The 21741-nt window shown below is 44.7% G+C and overlaps 6 protein-coding genes across 8 annotated transcripts; 2 read left to right on the forward strand and 4 right to left on the reverse strand.

Moving 5' to 3' along the window:
- Nucleotides 1-5: 5 nt before the first annotated feature.
- On the forward strand, nt 6-9134 carry LOC125771265 (serine protease nudel). Of its 2 annotated transcripts, none has more exons than XM_049441690.1 (15): nt 6-713; nt 1324-1473; nt 1547-3274; nt 3366-4489; nt 4549-4882; nt 4961-6230; nt 6297-6466; nt 6530-6643; nt 6708-6882; nt 6944-7555; nt 7639-7808; nt 7871-8194; nt 8268-8397; nt 8458-8673; nt 8744-9134. In XM_049441690.1, exons 1-15 carry the CDS (start codon nt 683-685, stop codon nt 9114-9116), a joined length of 6921 nt encoding a protein of 2306 aa, XP_049297647.1. In that variant the 5' UTR covers nt 6-682; the 3' UTR covers nt 9117-9134. The 2 variants fall into 2 exon arrangements, with proteins under 2 accessions (XP_049297647.1, XP_049297648.1); XM_049441691.1 differs by having other exon boundaries at nt 7-713; nt 1547-3214.
- Nucleotides 9135-9319: 185 nt separating this feature from the next.
- Nucleotides 9320-10209, reverse strand: LOC125771355 (general odorant-binding protein 67-like). The gene is made up of 4 exons (XM_049441898.1): nt 10080-10209; nt 9841-10017; nt 9515-9781; nt 9320-9448 (listed from the first exon to the last, which is right to left on the reverse strand). Exons 1-4 carry the CDS (start codon nt 10119-10121, stop codon nt 9338-9340), a joined length of 597 nt encoding a protein of 198 aa, XP_049297855.1. The 5' UTR covers nt 10122-10209; the 3' UTR covers nt 9320-9337.
- A 116-nt stretch (nt 10210-10325) lies between these two features.
- On the reverse strand, nt 10326-11506 carry LOC125771348 (general odorant-binding protein 67-like). Of its 2 annotated transcripts, XM_049441888.1 has the most exons (4): nt 11332-11504; nt 11077-11268; nt 10767-11015; nt 10328-10708 (listed from the first exon to the last, which is right to left on the reverse strand). In XM_049441888.1, the coding sequence occupies exons 1-4, from the start codon at nt 11374-11376 to the stop codon at nt 10592-10594; spliced, it is 603 nt and encodes a 200-aa protein (XP_049297845.1). In that variant the 5' UTR covers nt 11377-11504; the 3' UTR covers nt 10328-10591. The 2 variants fall into 2 exon arrangements, with proteins under 2 accessions (XP_049297843.1, XP_049297845.1); XM_049441886.1 differs by having other exon boundaries at nt 10326-10708; nt 11077-11506.
- A 32-nt stretch (nt 11507-11538) lies between these two features.
- Nucleotides 11539-12800, reverse strand: LOC125771349 (general odorant-binding protein 66). The gene is made up of 4 exons (XM_049441889.1): nt 12343-12800; nt 12007-12267; nt 11906-11933; nt 11539-11830 (listed from the first exon to the last, which is right to left on the reverse strand). Exons 1-4 carry the CDS (start codon nt 12610-12612, stop codon nt 11727-11729), a joined length of 663 nt encoding a protein of 220 aa, XP_049297846.1. The 5' UTR covers nt 12613-12800; the 3' UTR covers nt 11539-11726.
- Nucleotides 12801-12918: 118 nt separating this feature from the next.
- LOC125771316 (uncharacterized) lies at nt 12919-21116 on the reverse strand. The gene is made up of 3 exons (XM_049441847.1): nt 19988-21116; nt 13469-13632; nt 12919-13391 (listed from the first exon to the last, which is right to left on the reverse strand). Exons 1-3 carry the CDS (start codon nt 20988-20990, stop codon nt 13173-13175), a joined length of 1386 nt encoding a protein of 461 aa, XP_049297804.1. The 5' UTR covers nt 20991-21116; the 3' UTR covers nt 12919-13172.
- On the forward strand, nt 16952-18938 carry LOC125771314 (putative alpha-L-fucosidase). Its single transcript, XM_049441841.1, has 3 exons — nt 16952-18324; nt 18383-18632; nt 18704-18938. The coding sequence occupies exons 1-3, from the start codon at nt 17267-17269 to the stop codon at nt 18827-18829; spliced, it is 1434 nt and encodes a 477-aa protein (XP_049297798.1). The 5' UTR covers nt 16952-17266; the 3' UTR covers nt 18830-18938.
- Nucleotides 21117-21741: the final 625 nt, after the last annotated feature.

Consider the following 21741-nt stretch of genomic DNA (forward strand, 5'->3'; position numbering starts at 1 on the left):
GGTGGAGGGTTGGTTCGCCAAACTATAACTGTTATTAATAAATATTACAGGTAAGACGCTTCCAGCGTTACGTTTTGTTACGATAGGGGAAGGGAGCTTTTTTGCTTAGCGCTTAACGAAGAGAAAGAATTCAACATTTTATAGCTACATATGCTTGCCATGCTCGTGCTCTATTATGGTAACAGGTGGGTTTTTTTACTCCATTTATTGTAATAACTACCCCTTAAATAATTTGAAAACAGTCACTGTATGGCTCTGCATGGCATGCCAAAAAATGCTGACACAGGCCAAACACTTGCGACCGAATGCAACGAAAAAGCCATTACGATCGATCGATGGACAGCAGTAGTTCGGCAGCCACCTTGGCTGTAAGAGTTGTTCAGCAGTGTACGATCGTACCCCAGGAGGTGCGAAATTCAGTTTCCCCCGTGTTCGCCTAGGTAAGCAGAAACGGACAGCAAACTGTGCAAAAATATCGGTTGGTTAGTATTGAAACAGAATTAATAACCAAAGTGGCCATTAACTGAAGTTAAGCGAGTTCATCTATCAACGATCAACGATCAAGCAAGTGAAATCATAAAACGTGTTGCGTGCTGTGATAGGTGATGGGTTTTAGTGTTCCCAGCATATTCTTGTAATCCATTAACAGGGATCTTCTGAAATCTTCTCCTATCAACCAAGAATGGCCGAACACGATCAAATTGTACTAGATGGTAAGTCTCAACGCTGAATGTGTGTCCTACATTTTCTCGCCTCAAGTCTCCTTGCCTGTTTTGCACAACTATTCCAAAACTGACCTCAAACTTTAAACAAACCTCAGGCAATTGATGGAAAATTGGAACAACTGGACATTTTTTTTTGGTCCATTCTTGTGCCCAAATTCGTTAGGAGGACATTTTCTCTTTCGAATGTGCTGTAAAAAACGCTTCCAGCGTGCTTTTTTGTTTTATTGGAAATTTCAACATAGCCCCGAAATGCGTTTGTCATTATCCGAAGGGCTTTGATGTAAACAAGCAAACATTGGTAGGTGGCAACAGGTGCATGAATGGAGAGACGTTGGGCGCTTGGTAAAGTTTGTAAACAATGGCTCCAATTTCTCGTACGTAAGCGGAACTCTGCGCCGTTTTGGTATGCTTGTCCGGCAAATGGGTGCACACAAACATAATGCGCGGGGTTAGTCCCTTCCGAGATTGGGTACAATAAAAGGTGCGTGGCATAACATAGCCTACTTATTGGGGACACTACCGTACACACTAGGAATTGGTGATCGTGAACTCGAACATTGTTCTTCTTAGTAAATTTTCCTTAATCCAATCCCCCCAGAAGAACTATCGGCCGCTGCGAGCAGAGTACAGAAGCTAACGATGAGTGCTGGAAGAACGAACATGATGTGTCTGATGATGACCGCTGTTGGTGGAGTGATCATTATGTCTGCCATTGCTTTTGGGTTCTACATGACCTTACCCACTTCTGGTACGTCTGCTACTACTGATAAGCTTGCTCAGATAATCATCTACTCAAGCACTGTTATGTCTTTTGCGGCTAGTCCTTTCGCAGCAAACGTCGAATAGGATTGAGTTAGAGCAAGCTACGGTACAGGAACACGGCGAGCTGGAAGATATTCGCCAAATGTACTTCAAGGCAGAAGCACAGGACGTTCTGATGGGATCGCTCCACCTGCTGGAGCTGATGAAGGAGTTCGAACCAATTCTTGAGCGACAGCGCCGCCGGAGAGATGTTGCCGAATCCGTACCCAACCGTATCTCGCGAGGAGACGATCGTTCCGAAGAGATCACGTACGGTGTACGACGACGGGTTCAGCGTGAATTCGACTTCGGGATGGTGCCGATCGTATACAGAGGTGCCATGGTAGAGCCCGAAATGCCGAGAGGTTCTCGCACCCGACGTCATGCCCTCTCGATGGATGAGTTACAGCGGGCCAAACGCAGTGCCCAGAAAGACTACCAGCGACTAGAGCGGGAGTATAACCGGTGTCGCAAGGAAGCACCGAACGGCAAGTTGTGTGATCAGATTTACGAAAAGTTGCAACGTTTGTCGGAGGAGATGAACGCACGCTTCATGGAGATGGCTAATCTGCTGCAAGGTTTCAACGAGGTTGGTCTAACGACTGAAGAGACCGTCGTCAAGTATCCGGAGGTATTTTTTGGTAGCAGTGAGCCTGTTTCGGTGAGTGTTACTACTTCCGAACGATCTACTACCAGTTACCGGCCGGATGTATACGTCACGAAAAAACATTATCCAAAGATAACTACCGTTGATCAGCAGCGGGTGAGTGACGGGAATAATACGCACGCGGTGACCGAAGAGCAGTGGAGTACCACAACGGAGAGCATGAGCACTACCCCCGCACGATTGGTGTTTGATCCAAACCTTCATAATCCGATCGAGAACAGTTCCATCCGCAGCTTGGATGACCTGTTTGAGCATATGAGATTCAGTGATTCGATCAACCCGCAACCCACCGAATGGACCACTGAGCGTGGTGATATCTTTCAGATAGAAATCCACTCCAGCTCTAGTCCGGTGACGATGAAAAGTTCCTCATCCGCAACGTCTAACCGTTGGACTACTACCAAAAGTCCTTTACAAGCCGCTCGGAACCTGCACGATGTGGTGGATCAACTGCAACTAGCACAGATGCTACAACCGCACCCGTTCCATGAGGATCTGCTGCAAAATCCACCGGATAATATAAACGAGTTCGTAATGTCGCGATCGCGCAACCGTGATCATATGCATCACGATCCCAACCATAAGGCAGTACACTTAGATTCTTCCATTGATCCATTGCGCTCAGTTCATCAACATCAGCAACAGCAACCCCAACAGCCGCTGGTCGTGGGTCCGAGTGCACCATTTTTGAGTCTTTGTGATCAGCTTCGTTCGGCGAACGGTAATGGCGGTCACATGAAGCCTGTCCACACTGGCGCTTTCCAACACACGCCCGGCATACCGATAACGGGTGAGGCGACTAAAGCATCTTCGCAGATCATTGTCAATTCGGCGTTCGGTGCTGGATATGTGCCGAATACGGTGTGCTTCTACCAGAATACACCACCGGTGGGTTCGCAGACGGGGTATGCTTTTCGGCCTGCTGCTGCTACCGGGCCGTACGTCTATCCGAATGGTGGTGGATATTCGCCGTATCAGCAGCCACCGCCACAACACCATCATCATCATCCGGGCGCCGGAGGTAAGCTTCCGTTGAATGATCCAGCGATCGATGCACTCATTCAACCACGCATTCCAGAAGGTGTGTGTTTGCGTGTATAGGGCGAACCTTACGTGTACAGCCTACATTCTTGGAGGACATCATGTAACGGTCTCCATTTTTCTCTTTCCAGCTATGATCAATATGCCGGTTAGTATCCAAAATCTACATCATCCCGGTGCTCGAGCTCCCGAGCCTTCAGCGGATCCCCAGAATGGTCCCTTTCTACTTTGCTCCATGATGTACAACAATGATGCTGCAAGTCAGCCTGAAGCACACGGTACTACGGTACCTCCACCACCGGCACGACACCATCTGGGAAATGAAACTCATCCCGAGGCGGACGATCCCGAAGACTTGGCGTCGATTTTTGCTGCGGGTCGTTCTTTGGCGGCTCGGGCCAAAGGTCGCCATCACTGCCGACGGGGTTGGGTACCGTGCTTCAGTTCGCACCAATGCGTCAAGCGTAGCAGCTGGTGTGACTCGAAGACGGACTGCATGGATGGAAGTGATGAGAGTGCGTGCTCCTGCGTATCGCGACTACCGAAGCGCAAACTCTGCGACGGGTACGCCGACTGTCCGCTCGGTATGGACGAGATGGGATGTTTCGGGTGTGAAAAGTTCTCGTTCTCCTGCTTCCACACGCAGGACGAGTATCGGGCAGCGCATCGATCCGGTTCGATGTGCTACACACTGCTCGAACGGTGCGACGGTTTCGACAATTGTCTCAACCGCAAGGATGAACAGGATTGCACGATGCTCGTGAAGGATCTGGGACACTACCTTGCCTACTCGGTACCACACTCGTCCGGTGTGCTGCATCGCAATTACCGTGGCAAATGGTACCCGGTGTGCAACAATCCATCCCAGTGGGCACGGGAAGCTTGTGATGCAGAAGTTGGACCACAGGAACGTGAACCATTGCTGAGCCATGGACATGGTAGTCTGCCTGGGCCGTACATTAGTCAGCGTGCGAACAGCCAAGTGTCACAGCCGGAGTTTAGCGACGGGTGTAACGGGGTGTACGTACAGGTCAAGTGTCCTCCGGTGCGCTGCGGTACAAGCAAGCTGCAAGAACAGCACTTCGCACGCATCAGTGTCCGATCCAGGCGCAACACCACCAACGAAAGTGAGCTGGTCGAGAGTGTTCGCATCGTCGGAGGTAGTCATGCCGAGCCGGAAGCTTATCCGTTCATTGTAGGTATCTTTCGCGATGGAAAGTACCACTGTGGTGGAAGTATCTACAACGAGCATTGGGTAATGTTTTTTGGATTGTGGGAATTACTTTCCTTTTACTTATACTTCCATTACTTTAGATAATTTCAGCCGCTCATTGCTGTGATAACTTCGATCAGCATTTCTTTGAGGTGCGTTCGGGAATGTTGCGAAAGCGTAGCTTTGCTCCACAGGTTCAGATCACCCGCGTCACTCACATGATCATCCATCACGCGTACAGCTCGGCGCTGATGGCCAACGACATTGCACTGATGCGTGTGGAGCATCCGTTCCACTACAATCGTTGGGTGCGTCCGATCTGTCTGCCGGAAAGGCATCGCACTACGGACGATCGCGATTGGATGTGGGGTCCTAAGCCGGGCACTGTCTGTACAGCGATCGGTTGGGGTGCTCTTCGGGAGCGAGGCGGTGCACGTAAGTTTCACTTGCCCTAAAGTGAACTTTGAAGTTCTTTGTTCCGATGTTTGGTTCATAATTGCTTGTCTTCTACAGCTGATCACCTGATGCAGGTTTCGGTACCGATCTTAAGCTACTGCAAACACAAATCGGATCGCGAAAGTCTTCAGATCTGTGCCGCCGAAGAGGAAGGAGGTCATGATGCATGTCAGGGCGATTCTGGTGGTCCTTTCGTGTGTCAGAGTAAATCCAACCCGTCCGAGTGGTATCTGGCCGGCGTTGTAAGTCACGGAGAAGGTTGTGCTAGAGCGCACGAGCCGGGTGTATATACGCGTGTGGCACTGTTCATTGAATGGATCGCTGAGAAGGTAAATGCCCCATTACCGGCACGTACCGCCCGTGCAGACTGTCCGGGTATGCGGTGTATCTGGGGTGGAGGTATCTGTCTACCACCCGGTAAGAAGTGTAACGGTTTCGTGAACTGTCTTGGAGGGGAAGACGAATCGGGCTGTGCGATGGATCAGATGCTTCGGTCAATGGCCCACCGAGGTGATGAAGATAGTGAAGAGCAACAGCCGGACACTGTCACACAGCGAGCCTCCGAAATGCACGAAAGCCGACAGGTAGATGAAGCAGACACATCCACAGAACTGACCACATTCGGTTTGGTAGAATCGGAGGAGTCTACAACATTTACAGTCTACGACGCAAGTGTAGAAGCTCAGGAAAGTATGATTGTGACAAAAACAGCACAGACAGATCCCCCAACCACGACATCTGCATCAACAACAACTCCTCGCGAAGAAGTGTCCAAAGAACCGGCCACTAAGGAGATTACTACCACCGTTCCAAGTACCTCCGTTGACACATTGTCAGAAATCTTCTCAACGGAAGTCACAACATCGTTCCAACAGAGTTCCAGCTCCGAGTTACCGTCCTCCACAGATGAGCAAACAAAACCGATGACAACAACAACTGATTCTGCAATCATTTTCCCCATACACGATACCGAGCACGGTACAAAAGAGTTCGAATTTATTGCACCGAACACTACGTCCACAACGGAGGTCATCTGGAAGGCTTTGGAGAAAACGGTTAAAGAGGTTCGGGGGCAGGCAAGAGCCGAAAATGGTTCTTCCATGGTGAACTCTACCACTATGGAGCCGCTCCCCTCGGCATCTTCAGATACACCGCAGGAAGAGCTTCCCGATCATCCATTTTTCAACGATCTGGAAGTGATGCATCAGCAGAAGCACAAACGTGTAGCCGAGTTCCGTATGACGGTACACAATCTGCACACGAAAACGAATGTACAAACGCTTCCACCGAACGACACCGCCCAATATCGTCAATTTTCGTGCAAAAAGTAAGAAACATGTTCAGTAGTGTAAGGCTATTGTTACTACATTTTAATTGATCGTTCGGTTACTAGCATCTCGCAGCGTATTAATGTGGCGCATCGATGCGATCGGATCGTCGACTGTGAGGATGGAAGTGATGAGCTGAACTGCACATGCCGAGACTTCCTGAAGGACAAGTTTGATTTTCTGATTTGCGATGGCAAGACGGACTGTCTTGATCATACGGATGAGCTTGGTTGCAGTAAGTGATCGTTCTTCCTGTACTTTGGACGCCACTTTACAAAGTTTCTCTTTCGTTTGATAGTGAACTGTCAACCAGGTCAGTATGCGTGTCGAGTCAGTCAGGTTTGCATTCCCAACGTGCAGGTGTGCAATGGACAACCGGACTGTCCGCTACATGAGGATGAACTGGATTGCTGTAAGTGTGTCCACAATCTGCTTCATTTTCCATTGACTTTATATTCGAACGCTTTCCATCCTAGTGGCCCTTACCGATGGACATCGTGTGTACTTCGATGCTAACAATCTTACACTCTTCCGCAACACCGGAATCGTCACGAAAAACACGAACGGTAGCTGGGAGGTTCTGTGTGGAGCGGTACTGACAGCGAAAACAGAACATGCAGTTGAGAAGATTTGCTCATTTCTGGGATTTGCGTAAGTTTTGACTGCGGACCAAGTCATACGTGAAGCAACTAATAATTTTGGAAACTTTCAGTGGTTACCAGAACTATTCACTGCTCTCAATTACACCATCCGATCTTCCGGCCGGAATGCTCGTCAACACCGGTGATCATCACTACGTTAACATTACCGTCGATAGCGCCTGTCAAGCTTTGCGTGTCTCGTGCGTACAACATATCAACGCCACCGAGCATGACATAGCGCACTTCGAACACAAACACCAACAGGAACCGGTTCAGGTGAACATACGTCCGTTGAATCCGATCCATCGGCCACACCATATGCCCCAGATCGTGTTCCAGGAGAACGCTCATATCGAGCTGGTCGAGAACTTTGGCGATGATTACGATTGGCCGTGGAATACTAACATCTATCTCGATGGGGTACTGATCTGCAGTGGATTGATCATCGATGCTAGTTGGATCATTGTGGCCGGCAGTTGTACACGGTTGGTGAATCTACGGCACCAGTATCTGGCGGTGGTGGCCGGCGGTGCCAAATCGTACCTTAACATTGAAGGACCCTACGAACAGGTGGTACGGGTTGATTGCTACCACTACATACCGGAAGCGGAAACGGTCATGTTACATCTCGCGTCCAAACTCACCTTCAGTCGCCATGTGCTGCCTACGTTTGTGCCAGAGAAGTAGGTGTATCCTTACAAATCCTTTTCCTCCCCAGGTATTCAGAGGATGATTATCTATAGCGAAGATATTTGGTATCTTTCAGTGAAAACGTCACGGATAGTGAATGTCTTGCGGTGGGACAGGATAAGTATGGTAGAACGAAAACGTTACGTGTCCATCTCAATCGGACAAACTGTCAAGGGGAACGGGTGCGATGCTACCATAAGGATCTAAAGCAGCCTTACTATCACCATGAGTCGTGTTACACACCTGGTACGGATGACGTTTAGCCTGGTTTGCGAGTTCCTGAAGCCATTTTATCTGTCTCTCCACAGAAGCAACACGATCCGGTGTAATTGTCTGCAAGACGAACCGTTCCGGATGGTACCCGGTAGGGTTCTATCAGCACAAGCGAGGTCTTTGCGGTTTCAACGAAGTTGTACGGGTGACGAGCCTGGTGGAATCGTACCACAAGATCCAGAACGTGCTGCACAATGAGAAATGTGGTGATCAGATGTATGAGGAACCGAAATGTGCTGGAAAACGTTGCCGGTATGGCAAGTGTGTTGGCGAGAAGCTACTGTGCGATCGTAAACCAGACTGTGGTGATGGATCGGATGAAAGTCCGGCACTGTGTGCCACTCGCAATCAGACTAGTAGTAAGTGAAGATTAGCGTAAGATCGCTTTCTTTATGATTCATTAACTCCATCGTTTTTTTTCTTCTTCCCAAGACTGTTTACCACATCAGCTGCGTTGTGCGAACGGACGGTGTATCGATAAGGCTAGCTTCTGCGATCGAAAGAACGATTGTGGAGACTCAACGGATGAACCACACGACTGCTCGTGCTACACATACTTGAAGTAAGTTTGCTTATATTTTTTGGGGAAATTTGTTACCAACCTTTTTTCCTCCCCCCCTAGAATCACCGATCCAGGGAAAATCTGCGATGGAGCGCGCAATTGTTGGGACAAATCGGATGAAAATCCACGCGTCTGTCGCTGTCACGCAACTAGCTTCCGATGTGGCGAGTCGGACATTTGCGTACCGTATGATTTTGTCTGCGATAAAGAGCGTGACTGTCCGGATGGGGAGGACGAACAGTACTGTTACGCACTGCAGCAAAACTCTTACGAAGCGTAAGACCAAGATGACTGACTGCAATCAAATGGGGTGAAATTTTGAAAATGAACTATCTTTCCTTCACAGTGGATACGGAGAACTGATGGAGCAGAATTATGGCATCTGGCACTCGAAGTGCTTCCCAAGGACGACCAAATTTGACGACGAGTATATGCAACGCATCTGCGAACAGCTCGGTTACAGACAGGTAAGAAAGATCTACGGACGTGCGATCGTGGAGGGTGCCCGGTTGCGTACCGCCAACGAAACAGAAAGCGCTGTCGATAAGCTGCGTCGTACGGCGACGAAAACGATCGTGCAGAACAAATTTTCCAAAGTGATCATCAACCAGAACCACACGTTCTACATGAAGCCGAGTAGGCCAATGTTTAAGGTGATCAATTGGAACTACGAGGATGAACAGAACTGTCACCGATTGGAGTTGCTGTGTGCACCATGATGAAACTGAACCTAGCGTTAGTAATAAAATAGTACGATTAATGTCAAGAAGCAATCAACCAACAGCTAAGCGAGACATTGACTCTTCTCCGAAATAAGAACCGAACGTACAGCTGGATTGCAATCAATTTATTGTAACGACATGGGAAAAAAAAACACACACTCACACATGCCAGTGGATAATAACAAGGTATCAATGTTGCCATCGAGGGATCGAGTTCCTTACTGTCTCGGGCCACGACCCAACAGCAGGAAAAACGGACATCCACTATCTAGCTTTGTCTTCAAGGCCTGACAGTCACTGCTTTCGGTCCAAACACTAGCAGGACAACCCTAAAGCAGAAACGACCGAATTAGATATTGCTCCAATTCCTAACTCCACTTGAGAACCATCCTTACCTTGAACAGTGCCGTGTACAGACAGTTAATAAAGCCCTGCGGAATAAAGCTACACCCAGCGCGATCAGGTGAAGATGATATCGGTGCAACACTGTAGGCCGGATCGTTCTGGATCTGGCGGGCACAGCTGTCAACGGCACCATTTACCAGCGAACCAAAGTTTGCGTCCGAACCCAAGGTACTGGCAATCGATTTCTTGATCGCATCCGTGTTGAGTGCATTGTTTACGAATCCTCCAGTTTCAGTCATGGCGCACTGCATTATACACTGTAGAAAGCGATATCAGGATCAGTACAAGAGTCTTGAAAAGCCCTGGAGAAACTTACACAACCCTCCGTGCGAGGAACGCCTGGTGCTGGCATCTGACCAGGTCGTGGATTATCCGCCTTGCACTTATCCATCACCGCTGAATCGATCGGTTTCGGCATTTTGCAACAGTCTTCGGCTGTGACTGTAGTCGGCTGAAAGCAGGATGCATCCGGTGGCGGAGGTTGAGTGGCGACCTAGAATAGAAATGGAGTGGACATTGAAGTTTTCCAGTAATTCTATACGATTCAACGCTTACCATGCCAATGATGGCTAATGCTAGAAACACAAATGAAAACATATTCCTTTGATGGGAACGATTGGGTATTCAAAGTCAACAATACTCTAGGCAATTCCTCGCCCGTTGAATGTTTGGATACTTCTGCTTTGGACATTGTGTGGTTCTCCACAATTTATATACAATTCTGTATGGATGCTTTTTTGTGGGGCATTTAATTTGGTTCAGCCGATTTAAATTGTTGGACAAAATTTGATGCTTTTTCCACGTCTGACCTTGGAGCCTAGTTTAATTTAAACTACCGGAGCAATTTACCTCACCATTGTGAGTGTCATTTGTCGGATTTATTAATTTAAACAATTACGATTATCCTGATAACGAACAGAGCCATTGTGTTGTGTTAAGCGGGAGCCGAACTCACACAGCTTGCATCATTGATTGCTTCTGGTTTATTATTTATCGTTCTTAAGCCTTTTTGTCACCTGTTTTGCAATTCTAACGATGATGTGCGTTCTCATGTACCGAGGTACCATTTAGGTCGGACGCATACGACGACCGTTGCGCATGGCAAAGTATGGGCAACCTTTCTTTATCTTGTCCTTCAACTGTGTACATTCAACTTTCTTCGTCCAGACAGTCGGTGGACATTGCTGAAATAAGGAAAGGTAATGATTATCTGGTTTGATTAATTCCTTCGATGACACCTACCTCAAACAATGTCCCATACACGCAGTTAACGAAGAACTTTGCATCAGGTTTGCAAGCATTATTCGGATTCATGGAAAATCCGGTGTCCATGTTAGTACGCTGTTCACACGTTTTAAGTGTTTCATCAATCACCTGTGCAAAGGTTGGATTGGCTTTGACGACTGGTTCGATTGCTTTCTTAAACCCAGCCGCATCAATCTGTCCATTCTTCAGGGCACCCATACCCTTCAGGATACATTCGGCGATACACTAAAAGAAGCGAACCATGTAACATCGTTGCGTTAAGGGGACCAATGGGAAATGCCATTACCATTCCTGGATGGGTACCGTGTTCCTTAGGATCTTTCTTCGGTGGCTTGAACGGATGTTCGGATTTACACTTCTCCATGATGGCCTTATCAGCAAGTACCGGTATCGGGCAGCACTCATCCACGGTAGCCTTCGTACCATTGTGACATCCAAGCGGATCCGGCCGTAGATGGCCCATCGCCTGTTCCACCGTCTGCATATTCGAATTATTAGTACCGAGAGTTTCGTAACGCTTACTACACTGGACGTTACTTACCACTACAAGAAACATCACACCAAGAAGTGACACGTACCGGTCCATGTTAGAGGATTGTTTTCAAACGGTGTACCATTACAGTGCCCAATTTATACTCGAATTTTTAAGCAGTCTTATTTAAAAATACATTAAAATCCCATCATTTTATTATCGTTCACGGTAACATGACGGGTGATCTTGTTTTGAAATAATTTAATCTAGTTTCTAAAGCTAAAAGGGAAATGAAAACATTTTTTTTGCAATGCATAAAACGAAAATAGAAACGATAAAGATTTTATTTGGTTCCATTGGTTACACTTTTTGGGGGGGCGATTTACAATCCATCGCTAAGGCGTAATAGTGTTGATACAATCCAATTTCGAAGATCCCAGTATCCGATGTCAAGTGTCACGATTTTACGTCAGCTTCTGAGTTTCAATGAGCATGTAAATTTCATTCAAATCATCCATTGAGCTGGAGCACTTCGACAAGAATGTCTTCCATTCGTCACACAAGGGACCTGTGCCAATGAGATAGATGTTAGTGGTAACGTTCCAAATTCTATTTTGATTTAACGCTGTCCATCAATACTAACTTCCAGTGTAGTCCTTGGTGGGACAGTTCTGTAACAACGTCATAAAACATTCAATATTAGTTTAAGATTTCCACTAAGTATATCGTGGTGCAATTCCTTACCGCGTAGAGCTTGGCAGCAGCACATGCAACAGTTAGGGCCGGTATCGGTTCACAGTCGCCTAAAGCTGTCTTCATCTGTTTCACCATGGCATTGTCCTTCTCCACCATTGGCATACAGTCCTGCAGTACGGCCTTCTCCATGAGACTCTTCCATTCGTCCGATGCCTTTACTTTGTCCTTAATGTACGCCTTAATCTGATCCGCATCCACGCGATCCGCCTTTAAGAGATTGTGCTTCTTCAGCACACAGATGGAAAATTGCTGGAAGTTGAAGAAAGGAAAGCAATAAATCATAGTTACAGTTCCATCCCAGAGTTGTCGTTAACGAATTCTTACACAACTTTTCTGCAACTGCGGCAAGCTGGATTGCTCCAAATCTCCCATACATTGATGAAGCGTTTCGTTCGGAAATACTTCCGGCATGCTACAGCATTTATCCTCGCTATCTTCTTTACCCAGCGAGGGCATCTTTTTGCAGATCGAATTGGATTCACCGATTGCAAGTTGAGCGAACCACAGCAGCATTAACACCTTTGTCCAGAAACACAACTTGATGGAGTTGATAGTTGTAGCCATCTTTATTGTACTTTGGTTCGGATTTACCATACGAACTGACTGACTTTGGATGGATCTGCCATGTTATATACATAGCAGAATTAGTACAAAAAATAGCCATTCTTTTTTTGATGAATATAAATTCTTTCGGCACTTTATGCTCGGTTTTTGGGGGCACGGCTAAAGTAAACATAGATTATCGTAATTGTTTAGCCCAATTGTCACTTTTGATGCCCAACGGTCCATTGTTAGAAGATAGGTCATTCGGAACATTTGAGATGAGCTTAGTAATAACGCTACTGAGAAACCGATTCTGATGGTATATCAGTGATTGATGGCAGCGAGTCATTATACATGTTTATAATTTAAACTACTTTTATTCTTCCATGATATGATTAAAATGTATTTTAAGAGCTACATCTTAACGCTATATTTATTCAGTACAGTAGAATGATAAATGAAACCTTACTGACAATCGTATCTACTAAGCAAATGCACGCCAAATGTTCCACTACTTCAGACCTGCTCAGATGAATGCTGTTCATGATCATGCACATTAGAATACGGCATCGTTCCTACTGCCGAGCCGCTACCTTTGGAGTATGGAAGCATTACTGAATGTCCAGCACAACTGCTTCGTTCGTGGGATTACGCAGCGTTTTGTATCGGTTCGTATTGACTGCCAGCTCTACCAGATTCGTATTCGTGAAGTAATCCACCAGTACGGCATTCGCCCGCTGACTCCACGGACCACTGAGTAACTGCATCAGCTTCGGATTCACGATACTAGCACGCTCCGCCGGCATTAGATAGGTGGCATCTTCCTCGTTCTAAACAGACAATTATGAAGTAAAATTATTTTGTCGCATCAAGCGATTGTTTGTTGAAGGGTGTCAGCTCTACTTACGTAACTGCCCTGAAAACCTTGTATACCGTGCAGGCTCCAACCGATATTTCGCGGTGCGTCCGGATGCTTCTGGGAGAATAAGTTCTGCATAAACTCACCCAGCTCCGTGTGTTTGAGGAAAGCGCTCGAGTGTTTTTTCCATGGTTTCCATACAATTTCCGATTCTTAAAATTTGGAAGATAAGTGCAACAAATAATTTTTAAATTACATCACTTTCATATCAGAACAATAATGAAAGGTAAATTAATGTACTGCGCATTTGTTATTTTGATTTTCGCGCGCTTCAAGCGTAATCCCGTCACTAAACGCTTAGCAATTGTCGCGTTTGCGAACGTGATTCAGAATTTTTAGCCTTAGCCTTAGCTTTTTTTGGGAAATTTTGCAAAAAATTTAAAATTGATTTATTTTAATGCGAATTTGTTGAAATAAGTTTTTTTTCACTCAAATAATGCTTTAAATTGAAAACAGAATAAAAAATCAAAAAAAATTTTTTTTTAAATTTTCAACTCGAAAATTTCATAAGGCTTACCCCTTACGATTTTTTTGAGAAATTTTGGAAAAAAAATTTAATTGATTTATTTTAATGCCAATTGGTTGGAATAAGTTTCTTTTCACTCAAATAATGTTTTAAACAAAAAAAAGAATAAAAAATTATAAAAAAATTGAAAAATTATAAAAATTTAAATTTTTCATGAGGCTCATTTTTGCGCCAAATTTTGGCTATAAGTCGGTCGGTATCCAACGCATCGCCAATCTTTAACTTGTGGTCGATAGATGGCACCATTGGCTACATTTTCTTCTTGGACGGCCATGCTCTGAGATGTCTGTGTCGGAAGTTATTCGAGGAACCAAGTTCCATACCCTGTTTGAGAAAATGTAAAATTTTCCTCATTTTTGCACCAAGTTTTGCCTATAACTCGGTCGGTATCCAACGGATCGCCAATTTTTAACCTGTGGTCGGTAGATGGCACCAATGGCTATATTTTCTTCTTGGACGGCCATGCCCTCAGATGTCTGTGCCAGAAGTTATTCGAGGAACCAAGTTCCTTACGCTGTTTGATAAAATGTAAAATTTTCCTCATTTTTGAGCAATTAAGCAAAATTTTTAAATGTGATAAATTTTAATGCAAATTTGTTGCAATAGGTTTCTTTTCACTCAAATAATGCTTTATATTAAAAAAAGAATAAAAAATCAGAAAAAAAATTTTTAAAAATTTTCAACTCGAAAATTTCATAAGGCTTACCCCTTACGATTTTTTTGGGAAATTTTGCAAAAAAATTTAAATTGATTTATTTTAATGCCAATTGGTTGCAATAAGTTTCTTTTCACTCAAATATTGTTTTAAACAAAAAAAAGAATAAAAAATTATAAAAAAATGGAAAAATTATAAAAAGTTGAAAATTTCATGAGGCTCATTTTTTCACCAAGTTTTACCTATAACTCGGGCGGTATCTAACGGATCGCCAATCTTTAATCTGTGGTCGATAGATGGCACCAATGGCTACATTTTCTTCTTGGACGGCCATGCTCTCAGATCTCTGTGCCAGAAGTTATTTGAGGAACCAAGTTCCATACCCTGTTTGAGAAAATGTAAAATATTCCTCATATTTGCATCAAGTTTTGCCTATAACTCGGTCGGTATCCAACGGATCGCCAATCTTTAAAATGTGGTCAATAGATGGCACCAATGGCTACATTTTCTTCTTGGACGGCCATGCCCTCAGATGTCTGTGCCAGAAGTTATTCGACGAACCAAGTTCCTTACCCTGTTTGAGAAAATGTAAAATTTTCCTCATATTTGCATCAAGTTTTGCCTATAACTCGGTCGGTATCCAACGGATCGCCAATTTTTAACTTGTGGTCGGTAGATGGCACCAATGGCTACATTTTCTTCGTGGACGGCCATGCCCTCAGATGTCTGTGCCAGAAGTTATTCGAGGAACCAAGTTCCTTACGCTGTTTGATAAAATGTAAAATTTTCCTAATTTTTGAGCAATTTAGCAAAATTTTTAAATGTGATAAATTTTAATGCAAATTTGTTGCAATAGGTTTCTTTTCACTCAAATAATGCTTTAAATTAAAAAAAGAATAAAAAATCAGAAAAAAAATTTTAAAAATTTTTAACTCGAAAATTTCATAAGGCTTACCCCTTACGTTTTTTTTGAGAAATTTTGCAAAAAAATTTAAATTGATTTATTTTAATGCCAATTGGTTGGAATAAGTTTCTTTTCACTCAAATAATGTTTTAAACAAAAAAAGAATAAAAAATTATAAAAAAATTGAAAAATTATAAAAAATTAAAAATTTCATGAGGCTCATTTTTGCGCCAAATTTTGCCTATAACTCGGTCGGTATCCAACGGATCGCCAATTTTTAACTTGTGGTCGGTAGATGGCACCAATGGCTACATTTTCTTCTTGGACGGCCATGCCCTCAGATGTCTGTGCCAGAAGTTATTCGAGAAACCAAGTTCCTTACCCTGTTTGAGAAAATGTAAAATTTTCCTCATTTTTGCACCAAATTTTGCCTATAACTCGGTCGGTATCCAACGGATCGCCAATCTTTAACCTGTGGTCGATAGATGGCACCAATGGCTACATTTTCTTCTTGGACGGCCATGTCCTCAGATGTCTGCGCCAGAAGTTATTCGAGGAACCATGTTCCTTACCCTGTTTGTGAAAATGTAAAATTTTCTTCATTTTTCAGCAATTTAGCAAAATTTATAAATGTGATAAATTTTAATGCAAATTTGTTGCAATAGGTTTCTTTTCACTCAAATAATGCTTTAAATTAAAAAAAGAATAAAAAATCAGAAAGAAAATTTTAAAAAATTTTCAACTCGAAAATTTTATAAGGCTTACCCCTTACGTTTTTTTTGAGAAATTTTGCAAAAAAATTTTAATTGATTTATTTTAATGCCAATTGGTTGGAATAAGTTTCTATTCACTCAAATAATGCTTTAAATAAAAAAAAGAATAAAAAATTATAACAAAAAATTGAAAAATTATAAAAATTTGAAAATTTCCTAAGGCTATAGCCTTTTTTTTTGAGGATATTAAAAAAAAAAAAAATAAATTGATTTATTTTAATGCGAATGGGTTTCAATAAGTTTCTTTTCACTCAAATAATACTTTAAAATAAAAAAGCATAAAAAATAATTCAATAAAAAAACAATTCTATAAATTTGCCGCTAAAAGGGCCTTAGGAGTCGCGTTCGCAAACGCGACAACTGCTAAGCATGTAGTGACTGGGCAACATTTTCGCGCGTAACGACACAGTGAGAAAATCACAGTGGGATAGCTGGTGGCCATAAAGAAAAGTTTATTTCACATACAACTTCATTAATTCTTCTTACTTTCCCAATGAAGCAACTGATTTTTGTTTCCAAAATAGAAGATTTCTTTTATTAACTCTAGTGCCACAAGATTTCATTACTAAACCAGCTAAGAAAATAGCTAGTACCAACTGTGTCACGAGATACAAGTGATTTAAATACTTCACGAAACAGTTGCGCCAAACTAGAAATTGTTGGAAGAGCGAGAACAGTTGGGTCTCTGTCTAGCTGCTCATCTTCTCCACATCCGTTATCGGTTAAAGCTGATGAACCAACAAGCGTAATCAATCTTCGTAACAAATTGTCCATGGTGCATTGTCAATAACTGGATGATACGTATTTGTGCTTCAGACAGACTACTTCAAGTGCAGGAGAGAAAGGCCACGAGAGAGATAGTGTCACAATTTAAGAGGCCAGCTTCTTTGCCAGTGACTCTGCGAAAGTGAATTATTGTCCAGTGAAGATGGGTTTAGTGAGGACGTCCGTGTGCTTGTTCGTGTGGGGCCTGTTTTGTTTGGGAGCCCGGAGCACTACACTAGACGGCAAGTATGTACCGACATGGGAAAGTTTAGATTCACGACCCCTTCCCAAATGGTACGATGATGCAAAGGTGGGCATCTTCATACATTGGGGCGTGTACGCGGTGCCCAGCTACGGGTCCGAGTGGTTCTGGATCAACTGGAAGGGCAGCAATACCACCGAGTACGTGCAGTTTATGAATAACAACTACAAGCCCGGCTTTACGTATCAAGACTTTGCGAGTGACTTCACGGCGGAACTCTTCAATGCGACCGAATGGGCCGACTTGTTCGTTCGTTCCGGTGCTCGGTACGTTGTGCTGACTAGCAAACACCACGAAGGATATACCCTATGGCCGTCAAAGCACACATTCGGATGGAATTCGATGGACGTTGGACCACATCGGGATATTGTGGGAGAGCTTGCCGGAGCAGTTCGAGCCACTGGACAACTAACGTTCGGTGTGTATTACTCACTGTTTGAGTGGTTTAATCGGCTATACACTCATGATAGGGATCTTGCCTTCCTTCACCGCGAGTACGTTGATGGTAAAGTGTGGCCTGAGCTGCAGGAGCTTATCAACACCTACCGGCCAGAAGTTTTGTGGAGTGATGGTGATTGGGAAGCTCCGGACGGATATTGGAAGGCGAGGGAATTCTTCACCTGGCTGTACAATGACAGCCCTGTTCGGGATACGATCGTTACGAACGATCGTTGGGGTATGGGAACGCTCTGCCTTCACGGTGATTTCCACACCTGTTCCGATCGCTACAATCCCGGTGTGCTGCAGAAACACAAGTGGGAAAACGCAATGACGATCGATCGAAAGAGCTGGGGCCATCGAGCAAATGCTCGGTTGGAAGATTTCGTCACCACGGATGAACTGATCGGGGAGATCGCTACCACCGTTAGCTGTGGGGGTAACATACTGATTAACGTTGGCCCCACTAAAGCCGGCACAATAGATCCAATCTTTGCGGAACGGCTAGTCGATATGGGACGGTAGGTAAAAAAAAAATCTCATAAATAGCCACCATCTAAGGATGTCGCATGCTTTCAGCTGGCTGAAAGTAAACGGAGAAGCGATCTACAAATCACAACCCTGGGACTACCAAAACGATACGCTCACCGGAACTGTTTGGTACACGACGGCGAAGCGTTCCTCTAGGCGGGACACTAACTTCCGCACGATCTTTGCTATCGTGTTAGACTACCCGTACAAAACGAACAGCGTGCGGTTGGGAGCCTTCAGCAATCAGGTGACGAAGATCGTACAGATCACGATGCTTGGATTCAACACCACCCTAAAGGTAAGGTGCCGTTCGATCTGAGTTCGTGTGCAACTTTTTATACATCTAAATCATGCTTCCTTTTTTTGTAGTGGAAACCGACGGATGATGGCATTTTGGTAGAGTTTCCATCCAAGAATGAAATCGACCGATTAAAGCTGCATCACGCATGGACACTCAAGATTACGCTATCCTCCCGGTGGCCCCTAAACGGATGACCTACGAACTCGCGGGTTTTTTTTTGTTTTAATGGTAAATCCTCTGCCGTAACTTAATTGTAGAGCAGTTTAATTGGTAGTAATAAACCTGCCTTATGCAACACAGCAAGACATTTCAGTATACGAAGACACCGAGTCTACAGCGGGGCTATAAAAAGCCACAACATCTAACGCCGACTTTCTCATCGGTGTCTGTCATAGGCCGGTTAGTTTGCATGTTGTTAGTTCGTACCGAATTCCACTCCAAAACAGATATCAAAAAGTATCATCGCCACAGAGTTATAAGGTTGGGAACTGTGCGTTTTTTCTTTCACAGTTGTCCTCAGATTTGGCGATTTGTCATGACAAATTTTAATCCATTACGACACGGCTGGTTGGCATGGATCGGGCACGAGCGCTAACCAACGTTTGTTGGTCAAATGTGGGTCAGTGTCGGCGTATTTGGGTTTGGTTCGCAAAAAGGCGGAAAAAAGCCGCGAGCCGGATCGATATGGTCGGTGTGATCACGGGTGTCGTAACGGGTCTCAACAAACGAGCGGACGAATGTCAAGGTCGCTGACGGTAATGCAGGGTTTTTTTAGTCAAGAAAGCATCATTCTAGGTAAACCGGAAGGGCACGAGTAATAGTGTGGCATCTTACCAACGTCACGTTTTAGAGGATGAAAAGCGCGAGGCCCTTGAATGGAGCTAAACACTTTACCGCGATCATACGGGTGAAGCACGATCATGTTTGTTTTATGAGTGGACCATCCATTGTCGTCTCGTCGAGAAGGACACAGCGGTCGGAACTAAGCTAAATGATTAGTTTAATGCTCATTAGCTAAGAGAGGAAGTTTGCATAGTAAACCGAAGCTGATGGATGAGTCGTATTTTTACTATTTTCTTTGGACGGATCTCTTGTTTTGCAATAGTGTGTGATCTTGTGTGACTCTTTGTTATCGTGCAGCTTATGCTGAGCAGCTGGACGAACGAACGAAGAGCACACAATGCAACTCTGAACAACCAATAATGATCTGCCATCTTCGTATGGCCATTCCCGAGCCTAGAGAGGACTGCACTAACGCTCCGAACCACACAGACAACTGTTGGTCACAATTGGATAATCGCTTATCGAGACACTCGTTGATTGACCGTCCCCGTTGTTCTCAGTTGACTTACCATTTAAGCTGGCCTCGTGATTGTAGGTGATAAGTATGTACTTTCCCTCTCGGCGCATATCCCCGAGCGTGAGATTGTACGACTCTCCATCCGCATCGTCTGCCGTCTCCACTTCGTCCGATGACAGTGACTGCCGTCGGTAGACCAGATCGCCGAGTTCTTGCTCGAGCAGCGCCAGTAGTGCCACATGCTGTTCAGGATTGTTGTGGAATCCAAGCGGGAATCTTCGGAAATCGAGAAACACCGTTTCCTCGGACAGTATCACAAATCTCCGAATGTCTTGGAGAATTGGGCCGAGTGACGTAACGCGAAAGTGTTCGTTCATGATCCAAAAGTTGCGTGTCCCATTGTGCGATGGGTAGTAACCGATCGAGAAGTCCAGATAGCGTACGCCAAACACGAGCTGACTCCACACATCCATACTCTGGCGGAAGCCAATCTTCTTCAGAAACGCATTGCCAACGTTGGTGCGCGTCTGGTAGCAACCTGAACAATGTGATCCCGGCAGGAATAGCTCCCGAAGTGACACATTACCCAGACCCGGTTCGCTAAACATCCACGTAGGCTGAATTTTGAGACAATCGAAGTACTGCAGCTGGTTGGCTTGATCGTAACTCGTGAGGTAAAGATCGAAACAGATCGGTTTGCTCTTTCGCTTCGGAATGTGTTGCAGTACCTGCTCGTGACTCCATCCCCCCGGTAGCTTCCGACGACCAAACTTTACATCACTAACCACCTGTCCACCGTGCTCACCGTTCGGGAATACCTGCGCGATCGGTGAAGCGTTCGATAGGGCCGGGTTCTCCGTGTACAATCCAATCCATTCCGGTGGATTGTCACATCCCGGACCCCAATTTATCACCAGCGGCGAATCCTCGACGGAACGTCCCAGGGCGAAAATTGTGAGATAAATTGGACAGCTATCTGCGTAAGCTGTGTTACCGGCAAGCGTAACCGAAGCAACGCTCACGGCTATTAAAAACGCTCTCCAACTACCGCACATTTGGATTTTTCACCGAATGGATTTTGTTCTCACTACTATAGTAGTTCACTTTACTGCTATATTGCGTCCGCTAGCTGTGCGATTCTTATCAAGACTGTCCGCTCGGTAACGCCGCAAACTTCCTTTCGCGTAGACATCTTAGTGCGCGTCAGCTTTTTTGTCTCCTTCCGCCCATCTTGTTTGCGATTGTTTCTTTTCCACGCATTAGCCTCACAAATCTTCGTCGCTGCGAGCTGCATTTGGATGATAAAATGCGACAGCGATGATCTTTGTGTTGGTGACATGTGCCCGCGAATGTAATGTTTGGCTATCCGGCGAAGAAGGAATCTAACCCAACTGTCAATATCCTCGTGACACGGCTCCACTGTTGGGCAACCGGCATATTACTGGCTTTTTTGGCGCCATTTGAAATGAATGACTAATTTTTAAACAAAAAAATAACAATTGGAAAGTATTGGAATTCCGTGTACGTAAAGAAACCTTTCTTCAGGTTTCTAGGTGGATAGAACACTTTAAAATACTATAAAACTTTATCTTAACGACCCATCGGTCAACTCAGAAATGAGACATATTAATTGGATCAAAATATAAATCACATTATCCGGAACACCTGGCAGATGTGGCGCATTCCAACACAAACGATACTTCTTTGAAGTGAATCACACGTATAAACCAGCTGCAACAGGTGTTCAAACATAACTTTACTGCTCGACGGTTATCAATCGACTTAGGATTATCAAAAGATAAACCA

The sequence above is a fragment of the Anopheles funestus genome, chromosome 3RL (assembly GCF_943734845.2).
Source record: "Anopheles funestus chromosome 3RL, idAnoFuneDA-416_04, whole genome shotgun sequence".
Taxonomy (NCBI): domain Eukaryota; kingdom Metazoa; phylum Arthropoda; class Insecta; order Diptera; family Culicidae; genus Anopheles; species Anopheles funestus.

Coding starts and splice junctions, on each gene's coding strand:
- LOC125771349 (XM_049441889.1), bottom strand. CDS start 12,612: ATGGTAAATCCGAACCAAAGTACAATAAAGATGGCTACAACTATCAAC. Junction 12,268..12,342: donor CGCAGTTGCAGAAAAGTTGT/GTAAGAATTCGT, acceptor TTCAACTTCCAG/CAATTTTCCATCTGTGTGCT. Junction 11,934..12,006: donor CTGCTGCCAAGCTCTACGCG/GTAAGGAATTGC, acceptor ACGTTGTTACAG/AACTGTCCCACCAAGGACTA.
- LOC125771314 (XM_049441841.1), top strand. CDS start 17,267: ATGGGTTTAGTGAGGACGTCCGTGTGCTTGTTCGTGTGGGGCCTGTTT. Junction 18,325..18,382: donor CGGCTAGTCGATATGGGACG/GTAGGTAAAAAA, acceptor GCATGCTTTCAG/CTGGCTGAAAGTAAACGGAG. Junction 18,633..18,703: donor GATTCAACACCACCCTAAAG/GTAAGGTGCCGT, acceptor CTTTTTTTGTAG/TGGAAACCGACGGATGATGG.
- LOC125771316 (XM_049441847.1), bottom strand. CDS start 20,990: ATGTGCGGTAGTTGGAGAGCGTTTTTAATAGCCGTGAGCGTTGCTTCG. Junction 13,633..19,987: donor TCACGAGGCCAGCTTAAATG/GTAAGTCAACTG, acceptor CCAAATTTTAAG/AATCGGAAATTGTATGGAAA. Junction 13,392..13,468: donor AAGGTTTTCAGGGCAGTTAC/GTAAGTAGAGCT, acceptor TTGTCTGTTTAG/AACGAGGAAGATGCCACCTA.
- LOC125771348 (XM_049441886.1), bottom strand. CDS start 11,376: ATGGACCGGTACGTGTCACTTCTTGGTGTGATGTTTCTTGTAGTGGTA. Junction 11,016..11,076: donor ACGGTACCCATCCAGGAATG/GTAATGGCATTT, acceptor CGCTTCTTTTAG/TGTATCGCCGAATGTATCCT. Junction 10,709..10,766: donor TGTATGGGACATTGTTTGAG/GTAGGTGTCATC, acceptor TCCTTATTTCAG/CAATGTCCACCGACTGTCTG.
- LOC125771355 (XM_049441898.1), bottom strand. CDS start 10,121: ATGTTTTCATTTGTGTTTCTAGCATTAGCCATCATTGGCATG. Junction 9,782..9,840: donor TTCCTCGCACGGAGGGTTGT/GTAAGTTTCTCC, acceptor CGCTTTCTACAG/TGTATAATGCAGTGCGCCAT. Junction 9,449..9,514: donor TGTACACGGCACTGTTCAAG/GTAAGGATGGTT, acceptor TTTCTGCTTTAG/GGTTGTCCTGCTAGTGTTTG.
- LOC125771265 (XM_049441690.1), top strand. CDS start 683: ATGGCCGAACACGATCAAATTGTACTAGATG. Junction 6,231..6,296: donor CGTCAATTTTCGTGCAAAAA/GTAAGAAACATG, acceptor TTCGGTTACTAG/CATCTCGCAGCGTATTAATG. Junction 7,556..7,638: donor CCTACGTTTGTGCCAGAGAA/GTAGGTGTATCC, acceptor GGTATCTTTCAG/TGAAAACGTCACGGATAGTG.